General features: G+C 40.7%; 4 protein-coding genes across 5 annotated transcripts; 1 reads left to right on the top strand and 3 right to left on the bottom strand.

The window, feature by feature from the left end:
* Positions 1 to 2,077: 2,077 nt before the first annotated feature.
* On the bottom strand, positions 2,078 to 2,616 carry LOC105268219 (odorant receptor 82a-like). Its single transcript, XM_011307573.1, has 3 exons — positions 2,444 to 2,616; positions 2,249 to 2,381; positions 2,078 to 2,191 (listed from the first exon to the last, which is right to left on the bottom strand). The coding sequence occupies exons 1-3, from the start codon at positions 2,608 to 2,610 to the stop codon at positions 2,141 to 2,143; spliced, it is 351 nt and encodes a 116-aa protein (XP_011305875.1). The 5' UTR covers positions 2,611 to 2,616; the 3' UTR covers positions 2,078 to 2,140.
* A 107-nt stretch (positions 2,617 to 2,723) lies between these two features.
* On the bottom strand, positions 2,724 to 3,878 carry LOC105268295 (uncharacterized). The gene is made up of 5 exons (XM_011307737.1): positions 3,636 to 3,878; positions 3,464 to 3,583; positions 3,252 to 3,369; positions 2,919 to 3,183; positions 2,724 to 2,835 (listed from the first exon to the last, which is right to left on the bottom strand). Exons 1-5 carry the CDS (start codon positions 3,876 to 3,878, stop codon positions 2,724 to 2,726), a joined length of 858 nt encoding a protein of 285 aa, XP_011306039.1.
* A 517-nt stretch (positions 3,879 to 4,395) lies between these two features.
* mad2 (mitotic arrest deficient 2) lies at positions 4,396 to 21,425 on the top strand. 2 transcript variants are annotated; one of them, XR_892309.1, is made up of 5 exons: positions 4,396 to 4,556; positions 4,624 to 4,974; positions 5,096 to 5,335; positions 20,852 to 21,038; positions 21,103 to 21,425. XR_892309.1 is itself a non-coding variant. In XM_011307572.1 (4 exons), exons 1-3 carry the CDS (start codon positions 4,487 to 4,489, stop codon positions 5,293 to 5,295), a joined length of 621 nt encoding a protein of 206 aa, XP_011305874.1. In that variant the 5' UTR covers positions 4,396 to 4,486; the 3' UTR covers positions 5,296 to 5,335; positions 20,852 to 21,425. The 2 variants fall into 2 exon arrangements, 1 of the variants encoding a protein (XP_011305874.1); XM_011307572.1 differs by having other exon boundaries at positions 20,852 to 21,425.
* On the bottom strand, positions 6,856 to 17,374 carry vn (membrane-bound neuregulin protein vein). Its single transcript, XM_011307571.1, has 5 exons — positions 15,656 to 17,374; positions 10,565 to 10,727; positions 9,786 to 9,928; positions 9,382 to 9,490; positions 6,856 to 8,525 (listed from the first exon to the last, which is right to left on the bottom strand). Exons 1-5 carry the CDS (start codon positions 16,611 to 16,613, stop codon positions 8,399 to 8,401), a joined length of 1,500 nt encoding a protein of 499 aa, XP_011305873.1. The 5' UTR covers positions 16,614 to 17,374; the 3' UTR covers positions 6,856 to 8,398.
* Positions 21,426 to 21,870: the final 445 nt, after the last annotated feature.

The following is a 21,870-nucleotide window of genomic DNA, read 5'->3' as shown; positions in this document are numbered from 1 at the left end:
TCGCTCGAGGGTATTGAGGGGTCAGCAAGATTTATCCCCATCTGCGGTGAACATCATGTTAAACACATGATTATTTTCCATATTTTTTTCCCCACAGCTTCACATTTAAAATGACCCCGCGGGCCTCATTATACGATATATAATATATTATGGAATAAATTCGCGTTAAATAATGAAAATGATAATCGGGGTAGCCAGAAAAAAAAATATAATGCAATATATTTGTGATGGAATGAAAAATATATCGATCGATCACCGAATTTTCGGGGTTAAAAAAAAATTCATTAAAAATTGGTTGATTAATTTGCAATCTCCCTTGGTTAGCGCGATAATTCAAAAATTTTTTTTTTGATTTTTTGACATTTTTTGAGTTGCGTTTGAGTGCGTCACAAATATAGACATGGGATTACTCGAAGTCGTAACGAAATCCGCGGCAATCATTGGTGTCTGTGGTAGGGGTTATACAAGATATACATAGTGGAAGTAGTCTACGCCTGGCGCATAACAAGATCGTAGTTATCCTGCGCCGAAGCGTTACAAGTTTAATTAAACAGCCTCGGTGTAACGAGTAAGCGCGTAGTAAAAGAGCCACTGATGGCACTTGTGCTCCGCCCCCGCAAAACACTCCAACCCCTTATTACATCCCCCCACCCATCGTTCAAATATATTTTTTGTCCCTGATATATTTGTGTTTGGCTCCATGGATGCGGTGATGCCATCAGACTGATCATTTTGTACATTTAACGCCCCAGGTGCAGAGAAATGCGTGGAAAAATCCATTTGTTTCTTGAATGTATTCATGTACATATAGAGCAATCGTTTATACGTAATAGGCAATTTTCTTGCGGTTGCCGGGCGTGTTAAAATATGTATAGGACGGTGAGGTTTAAACCCAGTGGCAGGGCAAACCTTGTTAATACACCCGGAAGTGTGAGTAAGGGCTCCTGGAGGGGAAGCTGTTACTGAATCATTTGCATCGCATCGCAACAATTTAGTTAAGCCCGCAAATCTCGGATGGATATAAACCCCTCGGTTGGATTTAAACTGTCAGCAAGTAGTTGAAACAACAATTGGTTTGTTGAATGAATTTCTGTCGAGTATTTTTTTTATCGAGAAAAAACGAATTATCCTCCATGACCTGAAAGATCTCCTATTTTTATTCACCGCTGGTACAACTCTTTATTTTATGATAAGTTTAGGGTAGAAACTGCTTTACCGACTATTAGAATTGTGAATCCCCAATTTTCTGGATTAACTTTGTCGCGTTTTATCGTATGAGATGATACCCTTGTCCTTTGATAATTTCAAGCTGATAATAACGTATATACGACCTAGATTGAGTGCAACGTCCATTAACAAGTGGTTGATAGATAGTCTTTCAAGTTTATTTCATGTCCAGGAATACTGTGAAATAAGTTGCTGAAGTCCTGATGATCTGTGAATAATAGTAATTCTTTTTGTGTTATATCATAATAATTTGGAAGAATGAAAATTATATCCTTACGGTATTGAATGTATTTAATGATATAACTATTATTTTTCCGGCGGTGAGATGGCAGGGAATTTGAGTCTTCATGATCATGAATTGCAAGAGCTTTTTCGTGGGTCCTTCGTCGTACCGATGTCTACGAAGAAGAACAAGAGCTTCCATTAGGCTGGTGTCGAGACCCAACAGCTGATGCAGACACTCGTGCATTTTTACAGAGTCCCTTGGAACCCGCAATTTAATGGGCGGAAGTGAAGAGCTAACCACAGGTGCACAGGCTAACGTCAGTCAGAGACAATCGATAACAACTTCGGTATATATTTCGGGGAATCCCCGTCATGTGGTTTTGACAGAATTTCCAGAGACTTACACCTTCAATTTTATCACCCCGCCTTCTTCGATACTTGCACGATGATGAATACTTCTGGAAATTCAATGTGCGTAGCAATCTGGCCAGTTTGGCTTCAGCTTTCTTTCTTCAAGGTTCAACGACACGTAATGCCGCGACAGGAAAGCACCGAAGTCTTCGGCTGATGTTCCATCCGGAAAAGGTAATGAGGAAAAAAGCCACCAATTATTCCAGGACCTTCATATATCAAAAATTTATTGCAGGGTCATCCATATTCAACAAGTGACGGACACAAATTCTTTAGGCTATTGCATATCTAAAAATACTGTGAAGTAGGTCGCGGAGGTTCTGATGACCTGTAAAGAGTGAATTTTGAAGGAAATGCTGATCACAATTTAAGAAAATATTCTTACCGAGCTGAAGGTATTCAGGGACATGAGCATAATTTTTCCTGCCGTCAGTTGACACGGGACGTGACTCCTCATAATCATGAAGTGCAGCAATTGCTTAGTCGGTTTTCGAGCGAGGTACCATTTAGCATTCATCCTGAAAGCCAATTACAGCTTCTGCTAATCCTGGAATGTGTAAAAAATACAAGTGGTACTCACAAGCTTTGTTTGGCTAGAAGACTGCTGTCGACGATCTGCTGCGACATGAAACACTGAATGAACAAATGCACTGTCAAAGCCACAGTGTAAACAAAACTCTTGAATAATCTGGCTAGTGCATTCAAATTAGTCACAACCTGAACAGCAGTCATGCTTATGACAATCATGTTGAGTCCAACCATAATAAAAAAATTCCAGCAGAAGATGTCTTCAATGGCGTTGGAAAACCTGAAAAAAAATTCATCCGTCAATCAGCACGAAGTCATGGCCAAACGATCACTTACTCAAGTACTCGATGATGTATGATGGCACACTTTCTCATATAAAGATATTCATAATTCTCCATTTTCTTCAAAGTGTATCGACCAACCGGCAGATTTTCAATGGCAAATCTTATGTCGAAAGAAGCACATTAAAAATCATGAGACCATTGCAATTGAAAAATAAAAAATGATACATTGTATCAGTACATCACCCCAATGCTGCAAATACCCCACAGGCATGTTGTGCATAAAGAAATAACAAAATATCTGCTGAGACAATCACCGTGACAATACCAAATATGGAAACAGCGGCAACAATTAAAATAGTGTAATAATATGCTTCCATGTCGAGTGGACCGTAGTCCACGGGAATGGCAAATCTCAAAGGCAGACTTTTGTTCGACGGAATGAAGAGGCGAACAATTTTGACGTACACCGGTTCACTCACGAATATGAACCACGCGCTGTAAAGACCAGCTGAAAAATCGGTAATCAAAGATGAAGAACTCATAAACAATCTAATTAAAAATCTTCTGACAACTGACCTGAATACAGTACAGCCCTTTGTTTTCCCAAGAGAGTGTATTCATGGAGCAATTGCAGTCCGTTGTCCACTGGAAAAATACTCCAGTCTTCCTTGATCTGTTCCAGAAGTATCCGAATCTGCACATGACGAAACGTTTGGAGAATGCAATACCAGCTGATCCATTCCATTTTTGCTGATCAATTCTTGAGTGAATGAAGGCAGTGCTCGTACCTTATCAGAGTTGAATACAAATGTGGCTAGATTACAAATGACTGCGACATCAGTGATGAAGGAACTGGTGGTCTCCAAGATGAGGTCAAAGTCGTCGTAGTGACGTACGATCGCAAGGATCTGCAGGAAGAACTCAAATTGAAATGGTGGAGGCAGAAGTTTTTTTATTTACCTGGGGTATGATTTGAATCCAATAAGTGAAGTGTAGGACAATGCGGCACACGATGATTTCCTTTCGCGATTGATACGGCCAGTGACCAATCGCCCGGAACACAGTCTTGGTGAACCAGTAGTAAGGCTGATCCCAAAAGTCCTCACCATTCCTCATGACGTCCATTCTCCCTGGGTTTAGAACGAGCTCTGCTTTTCTCTCTGGTATATCGGTGGCTTTATTCTGCATCGATTGAGTCTTCATAGTCAACTCCAAGGAGACCCTTCATTATGCCAGCGTCGAGACCCAACAGCTGGTGCAGACAGTTCAGCATTTTCACGGAATCATTGGGAGCAGAAATTTAGTGGGCGGAAGTGAAGGGTTGAAGACAGCAAGTGTCAGTCAAAGACAATCGATATCAACTTCGGTATTCATTACTGAGAATCTGCGATTTCATGGTCTACACCTTCAATTTTCGCATCACCCTTGCACCCCGGTCTCGGGGTTTATTTCAATACCAATAACTCTTTCCCTTTAGTCTTTCTTTGAAGAACACAAAAAATTCATGAATCATTACCGCGAAATATTGAATTCGAATTTGGTAAATCGGGGATTTTCGGGGACCGAGCGGGATATTTTACCGACCATTGGGCTCAACCCAACAAATGGTAATTATGTGGTCTGACTTGACGATTTTGTGTTCTCCCTCTGTGAATCGTCCTTGGAACTCGTTTTCGTGAATGCCAACGGCTTTCAAATTCAAATACCGCCAAAAGAGAACTCCAAACAAGCGGCATAACCTCCAAAACCTCATCAAAACCGTTGGAAAGAGAATAAAATTTTCCTCAATCACCCGGGGATAAAATAGACTAATGGAGACCCAGCAGAAGGGCAAGTGCATCACCCTGAAGGGCTCTGCGGAGTTGGTGAAGAAATATCTTCGTGAGTACAAATAAATCAAATAATTATCACTGATGACGAGAAAATTGATCCTGTTGATTGAATCTAGTGTATGGGATCAACAGTATCTTGTATCAGCGTGGAATATATCCACCGGAGACCTTCGAGCCAGCTGATCACTTTGGAATGGTCATCCTCACGTCGACTGACGAAAAAATAAAGAACTTCCTGGACACTGTCCTGGATCAGGTCGAGGACTGGCTGCTCCAGAGGAAAGTCCATCAAGTGACTCTTGTCATCACTAACGTAAACACGAAGGAGGTCCTTGAAAAGTGGGACTTCAAGGTCGCCTACGAGGGAGATGGAGATGGTCAGGGTAATGGGGAATTACCTGAGGTGGGGACCAAAGACGTCAAGACCATCCAGAAGGAAATTCGAGAGGTCATCAGGCAAATAACAGGTGGGGCTTTATTTTATTCTCGATAATTTTCTTTTTTTGATCGTTTGTGTAAAGGGAATTGAATTATTCATGTGATTTATTTACAATTGTGTGATAAATTCGGGGAATTTAATTGTTTAAGGAACTGTGAGCTTTCTTCCACTTCTGGACTGCCTCTGCTCCTTCGACATATTCACCTACACTCTACCAGATGTTGGAATCCCCAAGGAATGGGACGAGACACAACCTGTGTTCATCGCCAACAGCCAAGAGGTCCAGCTGCGAACATTCTCAACATCAATTCACAAAATGGATACAATCGTTAGTTACAGAAACACGTAAAACCTTCCTCCATCTTCCCACCACTCAAAATCGTACATTCGTAAGTTTTTCATTCCAAGAATTTTTATATTATCGTATTTTTATAAGCGGCGTGTTAAATAAACAGTATTTGGGTAACCCCAGATGATCTTTTGATCAGAATAAAAAATGATGGAATTATTTAATCTTGGGGCTGAGGGATGGTCGAGGATTTTTTTTTTTTTTGTGTTTCGGGGATTTTTATCGCGATACAATGGCATTAAATTTTAGGACGTGTTTATACCCGGAGGAGAAAGAATAATTGGGTTATGGTGGACATTTCACTGGCGCCCGAGTGGTTTTAATGGCCACTACACCCACCTAAAATACTGGAAACTCACCCTGTCGGAAGTCTCGAATTACCGTGAACCATTAAGTTTGTCTTGGCTTAGATGAGAAATATTCGCCGTCAAACCGACCTCTGGGGCGCACAAGTCTCTGCCAAGTTTTCGTTAATCGTAAGATCCGTATGAAACGACTCTTCAGTTTCCAACTCGTTTAATACTGTCTTGAATTTTACTGCAATGAGTTTAGAGAGGACATTGTAGCATTGAAATTGTAATGGGCTTTCGGGGATGAATATTCAGATTTCGATGGGAATATTAAATAAAGGGGTGGGCGAGCTCGAGGGGTAATAAAAGTTTCAAGACGGGATTATATTTACTTTGAGGTGGGCGGGTTTAATTGGGCGGTAATGAGAGGATTTTTGATGACATGTGGATGGGAAAATGAGGTCTTGGGTTTTTCTCGGATATCTTCCGTGGGAGGGGACTTAGAGGAAAGTGTCATTCGACTTTATTGTGGGGAAACTCGTGCTCTTGGTTAATGATCTTATGACTTTTTACTGCAGAACCACTCGTTTTTACGGTGGACGCTGTTTTTTCACATGCCGCAGTGCGAAGTTATTATTTTCTGTTATTGATGTTAATTAGTGTCTGAAAATTGTGGGATTGTCTCCCGTGATATGGGTATTAATTTATTTATTTGGGGAGTTCATTTTCATGTTTATCTTATTCCACTCAACAAACGAAAATAAAAATAAAGAGATATTTCCTTGGCATCGTCCCGGCGTCGTGAGGCATCGAGGTCGACGTCTTTGAGCCCACGGTGCATCGTCCCCTCGTATGTATAATTATAACGTAACCAACTTACCTTAGTTGAGTTGGGATGAGCCGGACGTTCGTTTTCAAGTTGATATTTGCCTCGTGAAATTTTTGAAAATGCGAGTTTTCTCGATTTTTTGGGACTTCCGGTGGCGGTTTTTTTGGATCTCGAGATGAAACGAGAGTTGAGAGTTCTGTGAGGGCAAACGACTCTAGGTTCTATTTCCGGACTCGTGAATCATCTTGGGTTCACCTATCTTCCCGTGATTCTAACAGAATATATTCCACTTGTGCCCATTAGAACACTTGGATGAGTATCAGATGGGACTCGTTGATTGGAGTGGATAATCGATTCGCGTTCTCCGGAATTGCAGATGAATCTAATCGAGATAGTGAAATTTTTATTAAGATCTAAATTTACGGAATAATAAAACTTGAATTACTGATGTGAAACAAATTTAATTAAATTATTTTTTTACAAACGGCAGAATTAAAGAAATATGTTCATCATTAAGCTGTAAATTTGTTTCAATACATTCTCATCTTATCTTACCAGCTACAAGACATTTAGAGTTGGACATTGATTTTTTAATTTGCAATTTTTATTGCTATAAAGCGATTTCTCATCGTTTTCAATTTTTTCCTCTTCTCCAAACAGTATATCTCAAATAATCTCACAAAATTCATGTAATAATCTTCTCAAAAGCTCCAATCCATCGTTAATTAATAAATAAATTAAATATTCTCTCGGTTCTGAGTATTAAAGGCAATCTGATGCCCCAATTCAACGAAAGAAAAATCATTTCCCATCGTCGCTTAAAGTAATAAAAACCTAGTTACTCGATATCTCGTGTAAATTTAACCGTTAAGTTTGTATACATGTATTTACATGTGAATAATTAAATATAACGTACGACGATAAGTAATAACAACTTGGGAATACTATATAAATTATAAATAGAATCTCGAGACTGACGAAATCCGGCGTTTAAAAATAATATTCTCATTTTATTCAGCTTCGATAGTGGAAAATGTCGTCATGCGGGCTATTCTGATTTATTTATTATCGATTTATTCATTAATTTGCGGGTTATTTTCGTCCAATCAACCTTAAATACGTATTTGCTTGCAGTCGGCAGTGTTTCATTGGAAGACACTTCTTTGGTATTTCATATTTCTGGAGAAATATTCTTTATGAGGAGTAAAAATACATAGGGAAGGGGTTGGGGGGATTTATTTTTTGTTTTTTTTCCTAGAGTCTGAGGTTTTACGGCAAGAGGTGAGGCAATCTGTGCAAACGCTCGCTGTTTTTTTTTTTTTTCAATATCTCGGAAACCGTGGGAGATAGCGGAATTTGTGTCATGAATTTTTTATAGAAAAATTCATCCTCTACAAAAAAGCTCCTCATGAAAATTATTCTATTCCCCGTATATTCCAAGATATCTCCAAAAAACCGGAGGCTATCCCGGAGTCGTGGGTCTTCCCATAATTTTTTTATTCACTGATAACAATTTAAATATCTCGACAACGCGTGATTTTAGAAAAAAACGTGAAATAAATTTTTTGTCGGAAAAACTTCAAGCTGCAAAAAAGGTCCAGCAAGATTTTCTGTGTATCCCCTCAATTTCGAGATATCGCGAGAAAATCGAAAGCAAAATAAAGGAATCTCGTTTCACCACTCCCCTCCTGTCAACTCTCTTCAAATACATAAAATAATTGCTGTGAACAATTGCTCACTCTCGGAAAAACATTACAACAATGGATCGGATGACGGAACGACGACAACTCTCTCGGGATTAATAAAAAAAAGTGGTAATAACTCGTGTTACAGAAATTATGGAGAATTATCTAATTATAAATATCTCTCTCGGATCGAAAAATAATCTAGGCGATATTCGAAATTTGAAAATAATTGTTAAGAAACAATGGGAACGCCAAAGTGAAGTAAATTATACCGATATTTGGGTTCCATGACACATTCGTTAGCAGTAATACGATGTTGATAGGCCCAACTTGCATGAGAATGGCGCTCTATGACGATTGTACACACTTCCGGTACTTATCACGTCCTTGGTCTCGCATCGTAGACCCGTAAAGCCCTCTGCACATCTGCAATACAAAAATTTATCATATGAATCGTTATTGTGAAACCGCAAACAAATTGAAACGAAAAAAAAAAATCGGTTAATATCCCCTCGCCTTTCATTTCCGCCCACAACCATTTGCACTTCTGCAAATACCCCTTACTCCATTAAAAATTGGTAAAAACACAATAAGACCTTTTTCCCAGAGGATTTCAAGGGCTACAAAAAGTTTCCCTTGAAAATTCCTGTGTCTCCAATAGGTGACGCGATATTCCCAAAAAAATGGGTGACCGTTTTGAAAAAAGAGGAATTACTATTTTTTTTTTGCCGGGATAATTGGGGAAAATTGGGAAAAATTGGGGCAAATTGGTGTGAATTTTTACTGGGCCCGGAAAGTGAGGGAATGATCTCTTCAAGGTTCTTAACCCCTATTTTCTCCCCCCTGAATGTACATACGAAGCCCCCGAAAGAAGTCTCGCCACGGAACTCGAGACGCTTCTCTGGAAAATAATTTGGTCGTATCTATTTATAAGTCCCAACGAAATGAGAGTCCTCTTCTCTCTTATAGTGGGTATTGGACCTTACGCACTGTTGCTATATAGTTCGCCCCACTGGGCGTTTTACTCTGGCAGATGTGTCGCGAAAATTTAGACGTCTCGGCACTTGCGTTAAATCCCTACTTTCAGAGCATGTGCCACTACATTTTTTTCAATCTCCAATTTTTTATTCTTTTTGGTTCCTCCTCGCGCTTTATTTTTTCTCATGTATTTTTTCTGACTGTTTTGACTAGACAGTGGGACTTGGTTTTTTTTTTCCCAGGGTATTTTTATTTTTCTTTTCGATCTCGAGGTTTATTTATTCCAGAGGGTGATTCGGCTTACCTGCAGGCTGGCTCGCCAACGGTCTCGAAGAAGAGACAGGTGCCCCCGTTCATGCAGAAATCACCGGCTATGGGGCACGGTTGCTCCTGGCGAGGCCATGCTGATGTTGCTGGGGGGAATTAATGAGTTTTTTAGGGTTGTCATTGCGAAAAGGTGAAGGGGGGTGGTATTTGAGGCCGTGTATCGCGGGATTGAAGGGGGATAGCGAAATTTTTGTGGGAAACATTTTTTTACCTCTTGAAATTTCCTGCAAATTAGCTCCCACAAAGATTTTTCTATTTCCCATACATCCTGAGATAATCCTCAGAGGGAAAATCGACGACTGGTCAAATCGAAAAATGACCGCGAATTTGTCCGATATTAAAGCGGATAAAAGCGGAATAAATTTCCGAAAAATTACTCACTGGTATCTGGAATCTTCGCATCATGCACGACTAGAAGTTGAGCCGCTAAAGAGGCCCGATAACCGGAACTACTTTGTGCAATGCACTCATATCGTCCGCTGTCCTCAGGTCGTGCGGAAATAATGACGAGTTTCGATCTTCGCCTGAAAAATAACATAAATCCGTGAATTACCAGTAACTAATTCCCGCTTCAATCCTAATTTAATATCAATCCTATAATTCATAAAATTTTTTCAGTGGATTTGTCCCCAAAATGAGAGATTTACGTTCGAAGGATCATGGATCCACTAGGTACGCAAAAAGCCGTTATGAATGACTCCTTTTAACTTCTTATTAGGATGATAAGACACAAGTGGGGTTTAAGGAGGCATCATCAAGAGGGAACGTAACGAGATGAAAGGGAAACGAAAAGCCGGCCGACTTGTATGAACGAGGTGGAATATATGTATAAATAGAATAGGCACGAGGGGGAGCTTGAGAGAGAATGAGTGCTAGTCTAGACGGAGTGTCGATTTTTCCTAAGGAACTAAATTTGAAACTAACGTCCCTCCTGAGTCGTCCGCACTCTGTCACTTTTTTTTTTTCTCGATGGAAAAATGGAGAGGAATCGGAGGTTTTATAACAGGAGGCGGAATGAGAAGTTGGCGAACCATCGGCGAAGCGAAAAAAAAAAATAATTTCAGGATTAAAATCCAGGAAAAATTCAATTATACACGGGGGGTTGGAGTCGGGAAAATGATTGACCAAATGGTGAAAATGAATTTTTTTTTTTTCCTCACCGTTTGTGTTGAATTTTTAGTCCCCTACGTGGATTAAGTGGTACACCGTCCTTGAGCCAGTGGACACGCGGAGGTGGTGAACCCCTCGTTCTACACACGAGTTTAACCCTCTCCCGGGTCTTCGCCACTGAATCCCTGAGCTCTGACAACGTCACTTCTCGAACTGAAACAATTTAATTCACATTTCCATTCAATTTTCATTTTTTTTTAATGGTAGGAATTGATTTCCCCATCAGCACACGTAAAAATCATAATTATCCGCAAAAAATTCCGCTAAATATACTGATTTCCGCCATTTCCCAAATTTTCGTCTCCACCTGCGTTGTAGATGGCGCGTAAGGCCCCGGAGGCGTGCGCAGAAGGGGTGGCGGTTCCTACGCAGGCGTGGGCCCGTTGAAAATGGGGGTTGGCATGAAAAATGTAAAAAAAAATGGGGGTTGGGGTGAGGGAGGGGTATGATAGTGTGGTCCTTTTTTTTTTCAATCCGTTTTTTCCTATTTTTTTTCAACATTTTGGTAAATTAAACATCCGAGTGTCACGACTCTCTCGTGAGATGGGCTACAGCCGACGGAGCGCATCCCAGTGAATTCTATTTCGGTTTTCCTCGTAGATTACACACAGGAGTCCATGGTGTTGGGCTTAGGTGCTATAATTAGAGGCCATCGGGATTCGTCGGCGTAGAGGAGAGATATTCGTCGATCATGGCGCACCATTCAGTGGATCCACGAGTCTAATTCGATTCATTAATCGGATTCAATTGAGGGTGATTGAGCCAGAGTCGTGGGTGATAATTCAATTCACTAACCAATTCGTTATCTCGAACGAGTCGAATTAAAAATTTCCACTAATTATCGATTTATCTCGACTAATCATTTCAGACTTGCAATTAATTTCTTTTCCTCTGCATATGGCAAAAATTGGAAAAAATTGATTTATTTTCTTTATTTATTACCCTCGGGGCTGCCCTCGCGATGACAACATGAAAAATTAGTTATTCGGGGAGAAATAATGGTGTAAAAATACGAATTGGAATTGTGCTAGTGACCTGTTTTCCTTCGGAGAACTCGCGATTTCCCAGAATTTTCCAATTTTCCTTCCTCAAAATACGTTCCGTCATTTTCTGAGAAGTGAATGAAGCGAGATGCCCAGACTTCTGGGAATGCAACTGACGCTGGAATCATCATCCATCACTTTATTATGTTCCACATATCGCATGCTTTTCACGAAAATACCGGGACGATATCATCGCTGTTCTTTCCATGGAAAAAAAATTTGCATTCCGAGAGGAACTGATGAAAATCAAATATACGAGCGGCTGAACCCTCAGACCTCGTCACTCTCGGGACTGCAGGGTGATCGGGTAATGGACAATTAATTAATCTAATTACAAAGTGAATTATTTAAAAAAAAATTATGGATCAGACTGGAGGATTTCCAATTCCACCGAATGCCAGCGGCACCCACTGATTCCACTGAACTTTAAAACGCGAGTGGTTTGTTGGAATCAAAACAAAAATAATTCCTAAAACCAGTCGATATGACCTTTTTCTCATTGAACTTGACAGAGACCCGTCTTTCCTCAGAAGTTCTATTCGAAGACATCCGCAAATATTGGCAATCGTCAACAACTTAAAATCACTCTTCCCAATTTTTTATTACAATTCTCAATTGAATTATTGATAAATTTATTCTGGCATTGCGATAATAACTGGAGATCTGACCGTAAATTAATTAATTGTATGATTTTTTGTATGCAGAGTAATGATTATCGATTTAATTATCGAAATGATCAGACGTGATGTGCGTCTGACCAAAGATCGCCCGCCACCACTTGCCCCCGAATTCAGTGATAAATTCTCCGTTTCCTCACCCTGAAAAATCCACAAATAATCGAAACCCCTGGGGGTGGGACTCGTCGTGCCTCAGGAGATGTTCCCCAGATAATAAAATAAGTCTTGCGATGCGAGTCGACTGGGTAGGGTAATCAAACACCGGATGAGAGAGAGTCAAAACAAAAGAGAGACAATCCAGGGACTTTTGAACCCCTCGAGAGAGATGAAAAACCCATCTTCTGACCCCGTGGGATTGATACAAATGCGAATTGAGGAGTGGATGAGTCATCGAGACGTATTGACCCCTGGGGAATTGGAAATGAAGAAATGGGTCGCTTTGGAGTCAATGGAGATGTCATTAACCGGGTCATTTATTCCTCATCTATTTTCCCTGATTTAACGAGCATAACGCGTGGCGGTTTCATCATGCCAAGACGACGAATCCATCTTCTCGGTGTTGGGGAAAAACTCATGGAGAATGGAGTTAAAAATAGCATGGCGGAGGGCAAGTGGTGGATAATGAGAGGCAGACGGTTTTTCGGATTTTTCTGCAGGTGAATTTTTTTCATCTTCATGAGATTAAAACCCGTGTATCTCCGAATTGAACGGTTTTTCGCGAAAATTCGATGAGTTTTTTTAACTGGGAAATTTGATTTTCTAGGGAAATGGTCTTGTAACATGATCTCGACATACGACGCGCTTTGGAGATTAACGGGAATTTAAATCAGTGAAATTGATGTGACGCAATTGTTTTATCGGAATTTTCACCTGTTGACTATTGAAATATGGGTGATAAGCAGGTGGTGGTTGAAATATCTCTGGCGCGAGTTTGAAATAATATATTTAATTGCCAGTAACAAAATTCCTTGGGAAATTAATCACCAGTAAAAAAAATGTTGTAAAATTCCCCGCCGAAGCCACTTGTTTTCCAAAAAAAAAATCACTAACAAACCGGTGAAAAAAAAATCAGCCACCACTTCCACTTCGTGATCCTGATGGTAACCGATCAATGTCCACATCATAAATTCTCAGAAACGAATGGGTCATGAGTGTCTCTCTAGATCAGTTACAATGTCCCGTCCTTCGGCGATCGCTTCAATCAATTGAAGTGGCGAAGAAACAAGTCAATCTCAGCTCCATAGTCTCTCCTAAATAGCTCTAAATCTATTATAGATAGAGACACGCGTGTCGGGAGTTTTTTGTGGAGAATTTTCTCAGCTACAAAAAAGGTTCTTCATAAATTCTCGTACCTCCCTCGGATTCCGAGCTATCTCCTAAAAACTGGAAGCATCATTCAATAGCGAAGTGGTGAAACGAAGCAAATCTAGGATTCCATTACCATCGATTGATCTCAGAAGCTGTCGATTTTAAAAGAAAAAGTCAAAAGACTTTTTTTGTGGCAAATTAGATGGACTATAAAAAATCTCTTTGGGGTTTTCCCATTGATGCCATAGGTTTCAGAATAAATAGGTGATAAAGGGAAATGGCAAGTTCCAACTTATCGAATTCTTGTTCGACTTGCGTGATTTAGATCGTTTTACCATTTCGCCACTGAATTCCTCGGACATGGTCTAGAAATCGAGTCTTTCGATTAATTCAGCGTCAATTGTCGCTACGTGAGTGCTAGAGATAATCTATTCCAAGAATCGCATGGACATCCAGATGGCGAAGTTTCTCATGCTGAGGAGGTGCCCCTACTCAGTATGCCAAATGATGCTCGACTAACTAAGACCTCAATGCGAAATAAAAATACAATTTTGCTATCATTGAATGAGGACAACAATTGGATATACACTGAGAACCCCAACAAAACGAAAAAAAAAACGTCCTCCAAATCGATTGACCTAGAAGTCAACTCCCCACGTCCTGAACAAGCAATAATCTCGAGAACGGGGGTCTCCACGAAAAAAATGTCAAAGACCTTTTCCATGGAAAATTTTCTCATCTTCAAAAAAGGTCTTATGATGATTCCACCTAGGACCCCTCATTACCGAGATTCATGCGCTCTTCTGTAATTAAAAAAAATGGATGTCCCATAAATTATGGAAAAAATGACGCAACGAGTGGCGGAATGCCCAAAAATTTTGCCCAAGTCCCCGAAAAATGCCCAATCAACCCCCTCCCCGTGTCCAACTCACCGAATTCCTCTCGTAATACGGGTCTCGAGACATCGAGTACACAAACGTTAACGTATACATTCGCCAGTGTTGTTTTCTGTCCAAAGCGGTTTAAAAAGAAACGTCCATGCGTGGATCGTGACCGGCATCTCTATAATACCCAAGGCACTTGATGTCTCGTGCGGTTGTTAGTTCGCGGAAGAAAGTTTCGAGGAAGATTGCGATGGAAGCGCCGTCGGGCGCACTCGTACAATTTCATACGATGCCGAATTTTTCCCGCTAACGAAAGAATTGACAGGCGTCGCGCAGTCTGGGAAGTCCCGTGGCCCCCGGGGAACCCCCCAACAACCAACAATAGCCATAACCTCAAAGAAATATTGAAAAAATTCCCCCAAAAGTGACTGAATGGATTGAAATGGTTGGGAGGGTAGGGATTAGACTGACTCGTACAGTCACTTATCTATTTGGACGGGTGAGTGCGTACAGAAAGCGTTAGTCGAGCTCAGAGGTGCCCCATACAGAACAGAAACTACTGGCTATCCGATTATGGTCACACGGGGCCGTACGTGCCTTGGATACGTATATGTATAATACAAACCCAAGATATCCAGACCTCCCTCCACCTCATTCCCCACTCGACCAATTCCCTCCCCCGAATGGGGATAGCCACGTTACTACCATATAACAACATCAAACAGCTATGAAACCGTATATAAAATTCACCCAAGTCATTCCGTATGAGTCAATGCCCAATGATTCGATGTGTGAGAGCTGCTACCGAGCTGTCACCAATTGATTATTTCTCATCGCTATCTCAAACCTATCGGATTTTCTTCATCTTTCAGGAACAATTGTCGGTTTTGTTCAACAACTCCTGGACTATTGAGACCAGTGACGTCAGGGGTTGAGGGTGAACTGATTGCCATCGAATGAGATCAGAGTCGTCGGGCTCAATTTATTTGCGTATTTGTTTCTCTGAGTTTTTAATTCAAATTGTTTTCATGTTACAACAGGGTCGAAATGCCAAGGACAAGAATGACGAGATTGATTTTGATACTTCTGATGTGAGTGATTTAACTATCACCTGTTCGGTGAGAGCAAATGATAAATTACCGGATTCTGTAAGAAACCAGAGTACCTACCGTAATCGGGTCTGACAACAGCCTGAACCGCCTGTTCATTCTTCTTACTCCGTAGCACAGGCTCCCCGAGAATCGTAAAGTTTCTAGGTCCCACACGATTCACAAACACAAGATACACCTTTCCCCTTTTAATATCCGCCCTAATGATCCTCTGATTATAATAATCGATGACTCTATTAGCCTCGTAACTAACCCTCTGTCCATCCTGGACCATCCCATTGTTCTCATTTCGACAAATAGAGGATTTGTTTCCCAAACTTTTGGATGTTTTATCCCTGAAGTGAAGCCTGACACTGTCATTTTTTCTAAGCGGCTGAAATCCAGTCTGACTCTTGTAAACTTGTTTAACTTCAAATGTGACAGCATAGTTGGATCCTGGTGTTCTTGATGATGACATGCTCCTCGCTTTTCCCTCAAAAACAGTTGGTGACAAAAAAGCCCGATTCGATATATCCATATCGGGACACCAATTTCTACCCCTGCAGTTGCCCCCATTTTTTCGCCGACAATTTTTTCGTCTCTCCCTCAACGAATCACCCTTGACACGTGTTGATCTGACAATTCTAGTTTGATTATCACTGGTTGGTGTCACTTGGTAATAACTGTAGTCTATTTTACGCTGTACATATTTACTATTACCCTCTTGCACATCGATATCATCGATAAATTGTCTAGTTGGTGGTGGTAGCGGTTGTACCAGTGCTAATGCACACCACCAACCGCTTAAAAATCCCGTGATAACGAAGGAAGCCCGCATTATCTGCACTGCAACACCCTCAAATAATTTGAGTGCTACACAGCGTCCTCCCCTATCCTCATCATTAAAGAGGATACGAGGACGACGCGTACGTTTTAGTAATAAATAACAATATCGATTTATTATATTATCATGTAGATTGCTGGTGATGGTGATGAGGCTGATGGATTGACACGTTAGTCCCATCACCTTAGCAAACATTTGATTGTCCTTGGCTGTTTGTCACTCGTTGCTTTCAATTCATCGGTGATTGATGATCTTCGCTCGTTCATCTTAATTGTTTAATTATCATTTAACTACCTTTTGGTGGTCTGTTGAGTCTTGGACAATCTCATTGGTATTCGGGCATTTATTTTCCCCGTTCATTTGACAAAACCGAATAAGTGTCGATAGATTGGGGGAAGGATTGACATCCAGCGGTGAGACATTGATTTTTTATCATTACTCTTTGGTAATTGGGATTGCCGTCGCTGATTTGTCGTGGATCAGGTCGGAGTTGCTGTAGTAGTGGTCGTTTCGAGCTCTTCGGGATTTTTCGTAGCAGATGCACGAGGGTATCATCGTTCTCTCATGTACCGGAGGGGGGTGGGTCACTGGGGGGACGAGGGGGGCTACTGCACGTGTGCACGTGGGGGATTTGAGTGCATTTTTACACGGGTTTATCAAAAAGTAATTTTTTTTTTATCGCAGCTTTTCACACTCGGATACACTAGGCTCATCAAAATTTTTCCCGCAATTTTCCTCTTATTTCCGCGAGTGCTTTCGATTATCCGGGGAATTATCAATTTTTTACTTGTCAATTGGTTTTTTGGGAATTCGGTTTGACTGCAGTTTTGGAATTCTTTTGAGTTTTGATAGTGAAACTTTGATGGTTTTTTTTTTTTTTTATTATTTTTCAGGGTGGTATTTAAATTGGGGATGTGTTTTTGTGACGAATGTACAGCGGGAGTCCGAAAGGCACACGCGACGGTTGAAATTAGACTGAAGTGGAGTATAACTGGGTGGCTGTTGAAAGGCCGGTGACAGAGACCAGTGACTCCTAGTGGGCGCCGGTCGAGGCTCCCACAAAATACTCCTTAATGCGCGCGCGCACAATATAAGTTATACAGGTTTTTTTTCCCCTTATTTCCTTTTTTATCTTTTTTTTTTTCATTCTTTATTCTGATACTGCCACTGTCCACGTCCAATGTGTCGTGGGACTGTCGTCCCTATCTCGTCCATATATCTACACCTTTATTTCCGCGGAAGGGAGTGGAAAGGATGAGCACCGGGGATTGAGAGGATTTTGCGAATTCGAATTATGGGGTAATTCTTCATTTATCAACGCGATCTGAATTCCCAAATGATTAATTTATTTGGAATTATTATCAGAACATGCGCGTTGCAGTGAATGATAAGAGAATTCTCTGCTCATGTGCGGCTTATGCGGTTGCGCGGTTTATTTGGTTTATTTGGTTTTTTAATTCAATTTTATTCTGCAATTTGTTATAATTTTTTTGGGGGAGTATCTGCTGAATGTCTCCATCAGTTTATTTTACCCAATTTTTGGGGGATAATAAACGATATTCGGCTGGTGTGGTAGGGGCTTCAGCCCGTGGTAACAAGAGCTAAATGATTTCAGAAATGGAACGAGATCATTAATCCATCCGTCACCAATTTATCAACAACCAGTGGTAATTGTTCAGAACCACTCAAATTTCTCTCCCAATCTCCAAACAATCAGAAACGAAGATTGAAATATTTTCCAGCGGCTCGATCTAGCCCATTCAAAACATTTCAACAATCTCCGCAACGCGTGGTCTCAAAAAAAAAAAAAAGGAGATATTCAACGTCAAACGAGAGATATATCAACTCGCACCTGCTGAAACGGCACGCGCCGCAGGTCTTATTATATACACATTGTATCGTATATCTTTTTAGTACACATAACACGTGCTGTATCTCACCTCATCCCCCGCCAAAACTACGTCATTGAATTAATCGACTAGATACGAGGGCCTGAAATTGACAAAAAAAAAGATCAAATAAAATAATCACGCGAAAGGGGAAAAGGAGTGTCAATCCAATCATCGATCCCATCTCCATTCACTGCGTTAAAAAAAAAAAGATGTGCAAAAAAGTCAGGATAAAACCCACATAAAATAATCCAAGTCGAATCTTTGTTTATCTTTATCTCCTTTTTTTTTTCTCTACCTCCAATCATTTTTTTATTCTCTCTTTATTTTCATTTTTGGGGTCTTGTCGGCTCGCGGCATGGCCACACGTGATTACAGGGTAGCCGCCACTCACCTCGAAACTCGGGTGGTCCTGGTGGACCAACCAGGGACTCGTCGAGATCGAGAATCAGTGCCACCATTTTTTTTTTCGTTTTTTTTTTTCCATAAAATACAGTGGACAAGTGTGTGAATTTTTTGTCAAGTCCCAAGGGCCTGGGACTACTGCAGATAATTTTTTTTCCAACGACAAATCAATTTTTGGAAAAAATTTTTGGCCACGGATGGCCCGTGGAATTTTCTTGCCTCTTTTACGCTGGGATTTTTTTTAACAGCTGTCTCCTTACATCCACTCGTTTTCGTGGATTTTATGGTGGGTATATATAGGCCCTGCAGGCGCGTTCGACCACTAACTGGCCTTACTGTGTCTTATTAGCGATACAGTCAATGAGAAAAGTTTATACGAGTCAATCCCTGTGATGAGTTAATCGGGCCATACGCTGGGGAAAGGAACGGAGGGGTCGAGGGGGCTCAGCCCCCTTCTGCCCCCCCAAGCGATGGGAGGGGCTGACTTTTGTATACACAACACCAATAGCCCCTCGATCCACTCTGGGCCCTCAAGATGCAGAAGGCCCTTTTTTCCCAGTCAAAAAATCATCCTCATTTCACTATTTTTACAGCATCCCTCACCGTGCCCTCCGGATGTCACTGAATTTTCCCCGGAATTCCAGAAAATAAATCCCGAATGTCTTCAATAGGAGATACATCATCGAACCGATAATAACCGATTTAAATCCAGGGGCATGATGAATGTCTTTGGTTTTTTGATTATTCATTTGCATGATTCCATCCTTTTGATTCTTATTGCATTTATTTTGCCGGCGGCATCGACACACGGGAAAAAAAAAATCCCAGGGTGTAAGAGAAGGGTACACTATACCCAACGTGTAAATTCCTGCGTGTGGTCGCATACTCGGCGACGGGGCAGCCGATTTAAATATCAAAGGCGGCTTAAATCTGACCTATACCACGTTGAATCATGTTACCTACTCCTATATTATACAGTGGCTTACAAAAGTCTCGTTACTGGGTAATGATTGATAACATTGTCAAGGTGTCCTAGAAAATCCAGGCCGATCTATTTAAAAAATCATCCCCTCGATTCCCCAAATTTTCCCCAACCAAACCTCATTTGATAAAAAAAATTAGGATTACTCCTAGAAATCGACTTGATTGGCAAAACGAGTGATCGCACAGAGAGAGATTTCGATATAAATTACGGACTTACCATCTCAGCATAAACTGCAGGCCCCAGAAAAATTACTATACCACCCAGTGATGTTTCAAGTCCAGGGAGGTCTTTATTTTCCTGGTAAAAAATTCAGTTGTCGAAGTCTTTGAGTAATTTTTATTTTTTTATTTTTATTTGTGAACCAAAGACTAGTCACAGGAATTTCTCTTGTACTTCCTCCACGTGAGAAAAACGACAGGACAATCTAGTTAGCCTGAAAGGCCCACTCTGTGCCCAAAAAATGAGGATAGAGTGGGGGTAAATCCATAACTGAAGGGCCACCTCTAATTTTCCTAATTTCCCTAAAATTTGGGTGATATTCAGATCTCATTAATTAAAGTCCTTGATTTCTTACCCTCTAAAATGTCGGGTAAACCGGAAAATGATGATTGGTAAAATCTTTTTTTGACTGTACCTTATTTGCCAATAATCATGATGAGCGAATCAGTCTGAGGGGAGGTGAAGAGGGGATGTGGACTTGGAGTGAACGGGATGGAGGAAGGGACAGGAGACAGGCCGCCGATGGCTATTTTAGTGGGTGGAAAATTATACGGCGGCTTCCACAGGCTCTAAAATGGGCAGCTCTCTCCGGTTACCAACTATTATAATCATTTCTTTGGGGGCCGGCAGTATACACACGCAGAAAAGCCAAATGCTGAAACAATTCTATCTCACTCGGTCACTCAACCGTGGGTGAGGATATCTTACCTCTTCGCCACTACACACCCTGACGTTTGTTAATGCCTTATTCCTCGCTCGATCAAACCAGTCAACATATTTACCTGCTCGTTAACGTGTCTTCAGGGAGAGAAGAGAAAACAATAGAGGGAACGATGAGTTAAAGGGCCCTCGAAAGGCCCTTTCTCCTGGACAATTGGTACTTACTCTGATTGATTTCATTATTATATTTTTATCTCATCGATTTTATTTTTCAGATTACCTCCAGATTGCTGCAATTTCGGGAGATTATTTCAGTTTAAGATATTGTGGGGTGACACCATCGATCATCAATTGAACAATTTTCCTGGGAATTTATTAGATCATCCCTGGAATCCAACGAGAACATATCCTCATGATATTCTCTGTCTGTCCTGGGCTCCTGTTAGCGCAGATGTGTGACAGGTGACATATGAGATATCTTACTTACACGTGTGTTTATTTTACAAGCTTGAATATGATCCTGCAGGGCTACGTCTGCGGATACATATAATTAATTCCTAAGTGAATGCCACTCGAGAATCACGAGGGATTGGTACTGTAAAAGAATTTTTTAAAATAATAATGTTCATTTAAAAAATAAAAATCGAGATTAAAAATGAAGATGAAAGAATTCCGAATGAATGGAAATGATTGAGAGGAAGGAAAAGCGTGAATATTATATTGCAAAATAATGATGCGTTAAATAATTGAAATAATAAGTTTATTGAATTATTAATATAAAATGGGAGACAGGAGGAGATAAATGTGAATTCAGTGAAGAGGTAAAAATAAAACAATTAACAATATTTATAATATTTAATTATATTTTTGCGTGGAATTGCAATGGGAGAGGAAAATCTCTAGAGATCTCTTGTTGCGGATTATTTTTTCATTCATTAAACGGGAGGAGAAAAAATTCTCGGGGTGAAACAAAAGGCGAAATGAGAGAAAGAGTGAGACAGCAATGAGGTAGGGTGGGTGTAGTGTGTAATTTTGCGCCAGCTTAGGAAAACACGTCGGCCACCCGCGTGCCACTTGCGAATGCATTTAAAAATAGAAGGTGCACACAGGCGTAGCGCAACGTCTGGGGGCTTTTCGAGAGAGAACTACAACCAAGAGAATGAGATAACTCCAGTGAAGATGAAGAGAGATATCGTGGAAACTTGGAGAATTGCCGATCGTCACTTCCATTATTCATTCGGGTGAGAGCAATCATTTATTATAATTCATCGATGAGTCTTTATTCCCGTGGATT

This window comes from Fopius arisanus, unplaced genomic scaffold (genome assembly GCF_000806365.1).
Source record: "Fopius arisanus strain USDA-PBARC FA_bdor unplaced genomic scaffold, ASM80636v1 scaffold00055, whole genome shotgun sequence".
Lineage (NCBI taxonomy): Eukaryota > Metazoa > Arthropoda > Insecta > Hymenoptera > Braconidae > Fopius > Fopius arisanus.
This window is presented reverse-complemented; position numbering and strand designations above follow the sequence as displayed.

Excerpts from the sequence above, each read along its gene's own strand:
- mad2 (XM_011307572.1), top strand. The coding sequence starts at position 4,487 with ATGGAGACCCAGCAGAAGGGCAAGTGCATCACCCTGAAGGGCTCTGCG. Across the intron at positions 4,557-4,623 it reads GTTGGTGAAGAAATATCTTC|TGTATGGGATCAACAGTATC; the intron begins GTGAGTACAAAT and ends GATTGAATCTAG. Across the intron at positions 4,975-5,095 it reads GGTCATCAGGCAAATAACAG|GAACTGTGAGCTTTCTTCCA; the intron begins GTGGGGCTTTAT and ends TAATTGTTTAAG.
- LOC105268219 (XM_011307573.1), bottom strand. The coding sequence starts at position 2,610 with ATGATTGTCATAAGCATGACTGCTGTTCAGGTTGTGACTAATTTGAAT. Across the intron at positions 2,382-2,443 it reads CTTCTAGCCAAACAAAGCTT|GATGAATGCTAAATGGTACC; the intron begins GTGAGTACCACT and ends ATTGGCTTTCAG. Across the intron at positions 2,192-2,248 it reads CCCTGAATACCTTCAGCTCG|GTCATCAGAACCTCCGCGAC; the intron begins GTAAGAATATTT and ends CACTCTTTACAG.
- LOC105268295 (XM_011307737.1), bottom strand. The coding sequence starts at position 3,878 with ATGAAGACTCAATCGATGCAGAATAAAGCCACCGATATACCAGAGAGA. Across the intron at positions 3,584-3,635 it reads GGATTCAAATCATACCCCAG|ATCCTTGCGATCGTACGTCA; the intron begins GTAAATAAAAAA and ends TTCTTCCTGCAG. Across the intron at positions 3,184-3,251 it reads AAGGGCTGTACTGTATTCAG|CTGGTCTTTACAGCGCGTGG; the intron begins GTCAGTTGTCAG and ends CCGATTTTTCAG.
- vn (XM_011307571.1), bottom strand. The coding sequence starts at position 16,613 with ATGTTTGCTAAGGTGATGGGACTAACGTGTCAATCCATCAGCCTCATC. Across the intron at positions 9,929-10,564 it reads CTAAAAATTCAACACAAACG|GCGAAGATCGAAACTCGTCA; the intron begins GTGAGGAAAAAA and ends GTTATTTTTCAG. Across the intron at positions 9,491-9,785 it reads TGCGAAGATTCCAGATACCA|CAACATCAGCATGGCCTCGC; the intron begins GTGAGTAATTTT and ends AATTCCCCCCAG.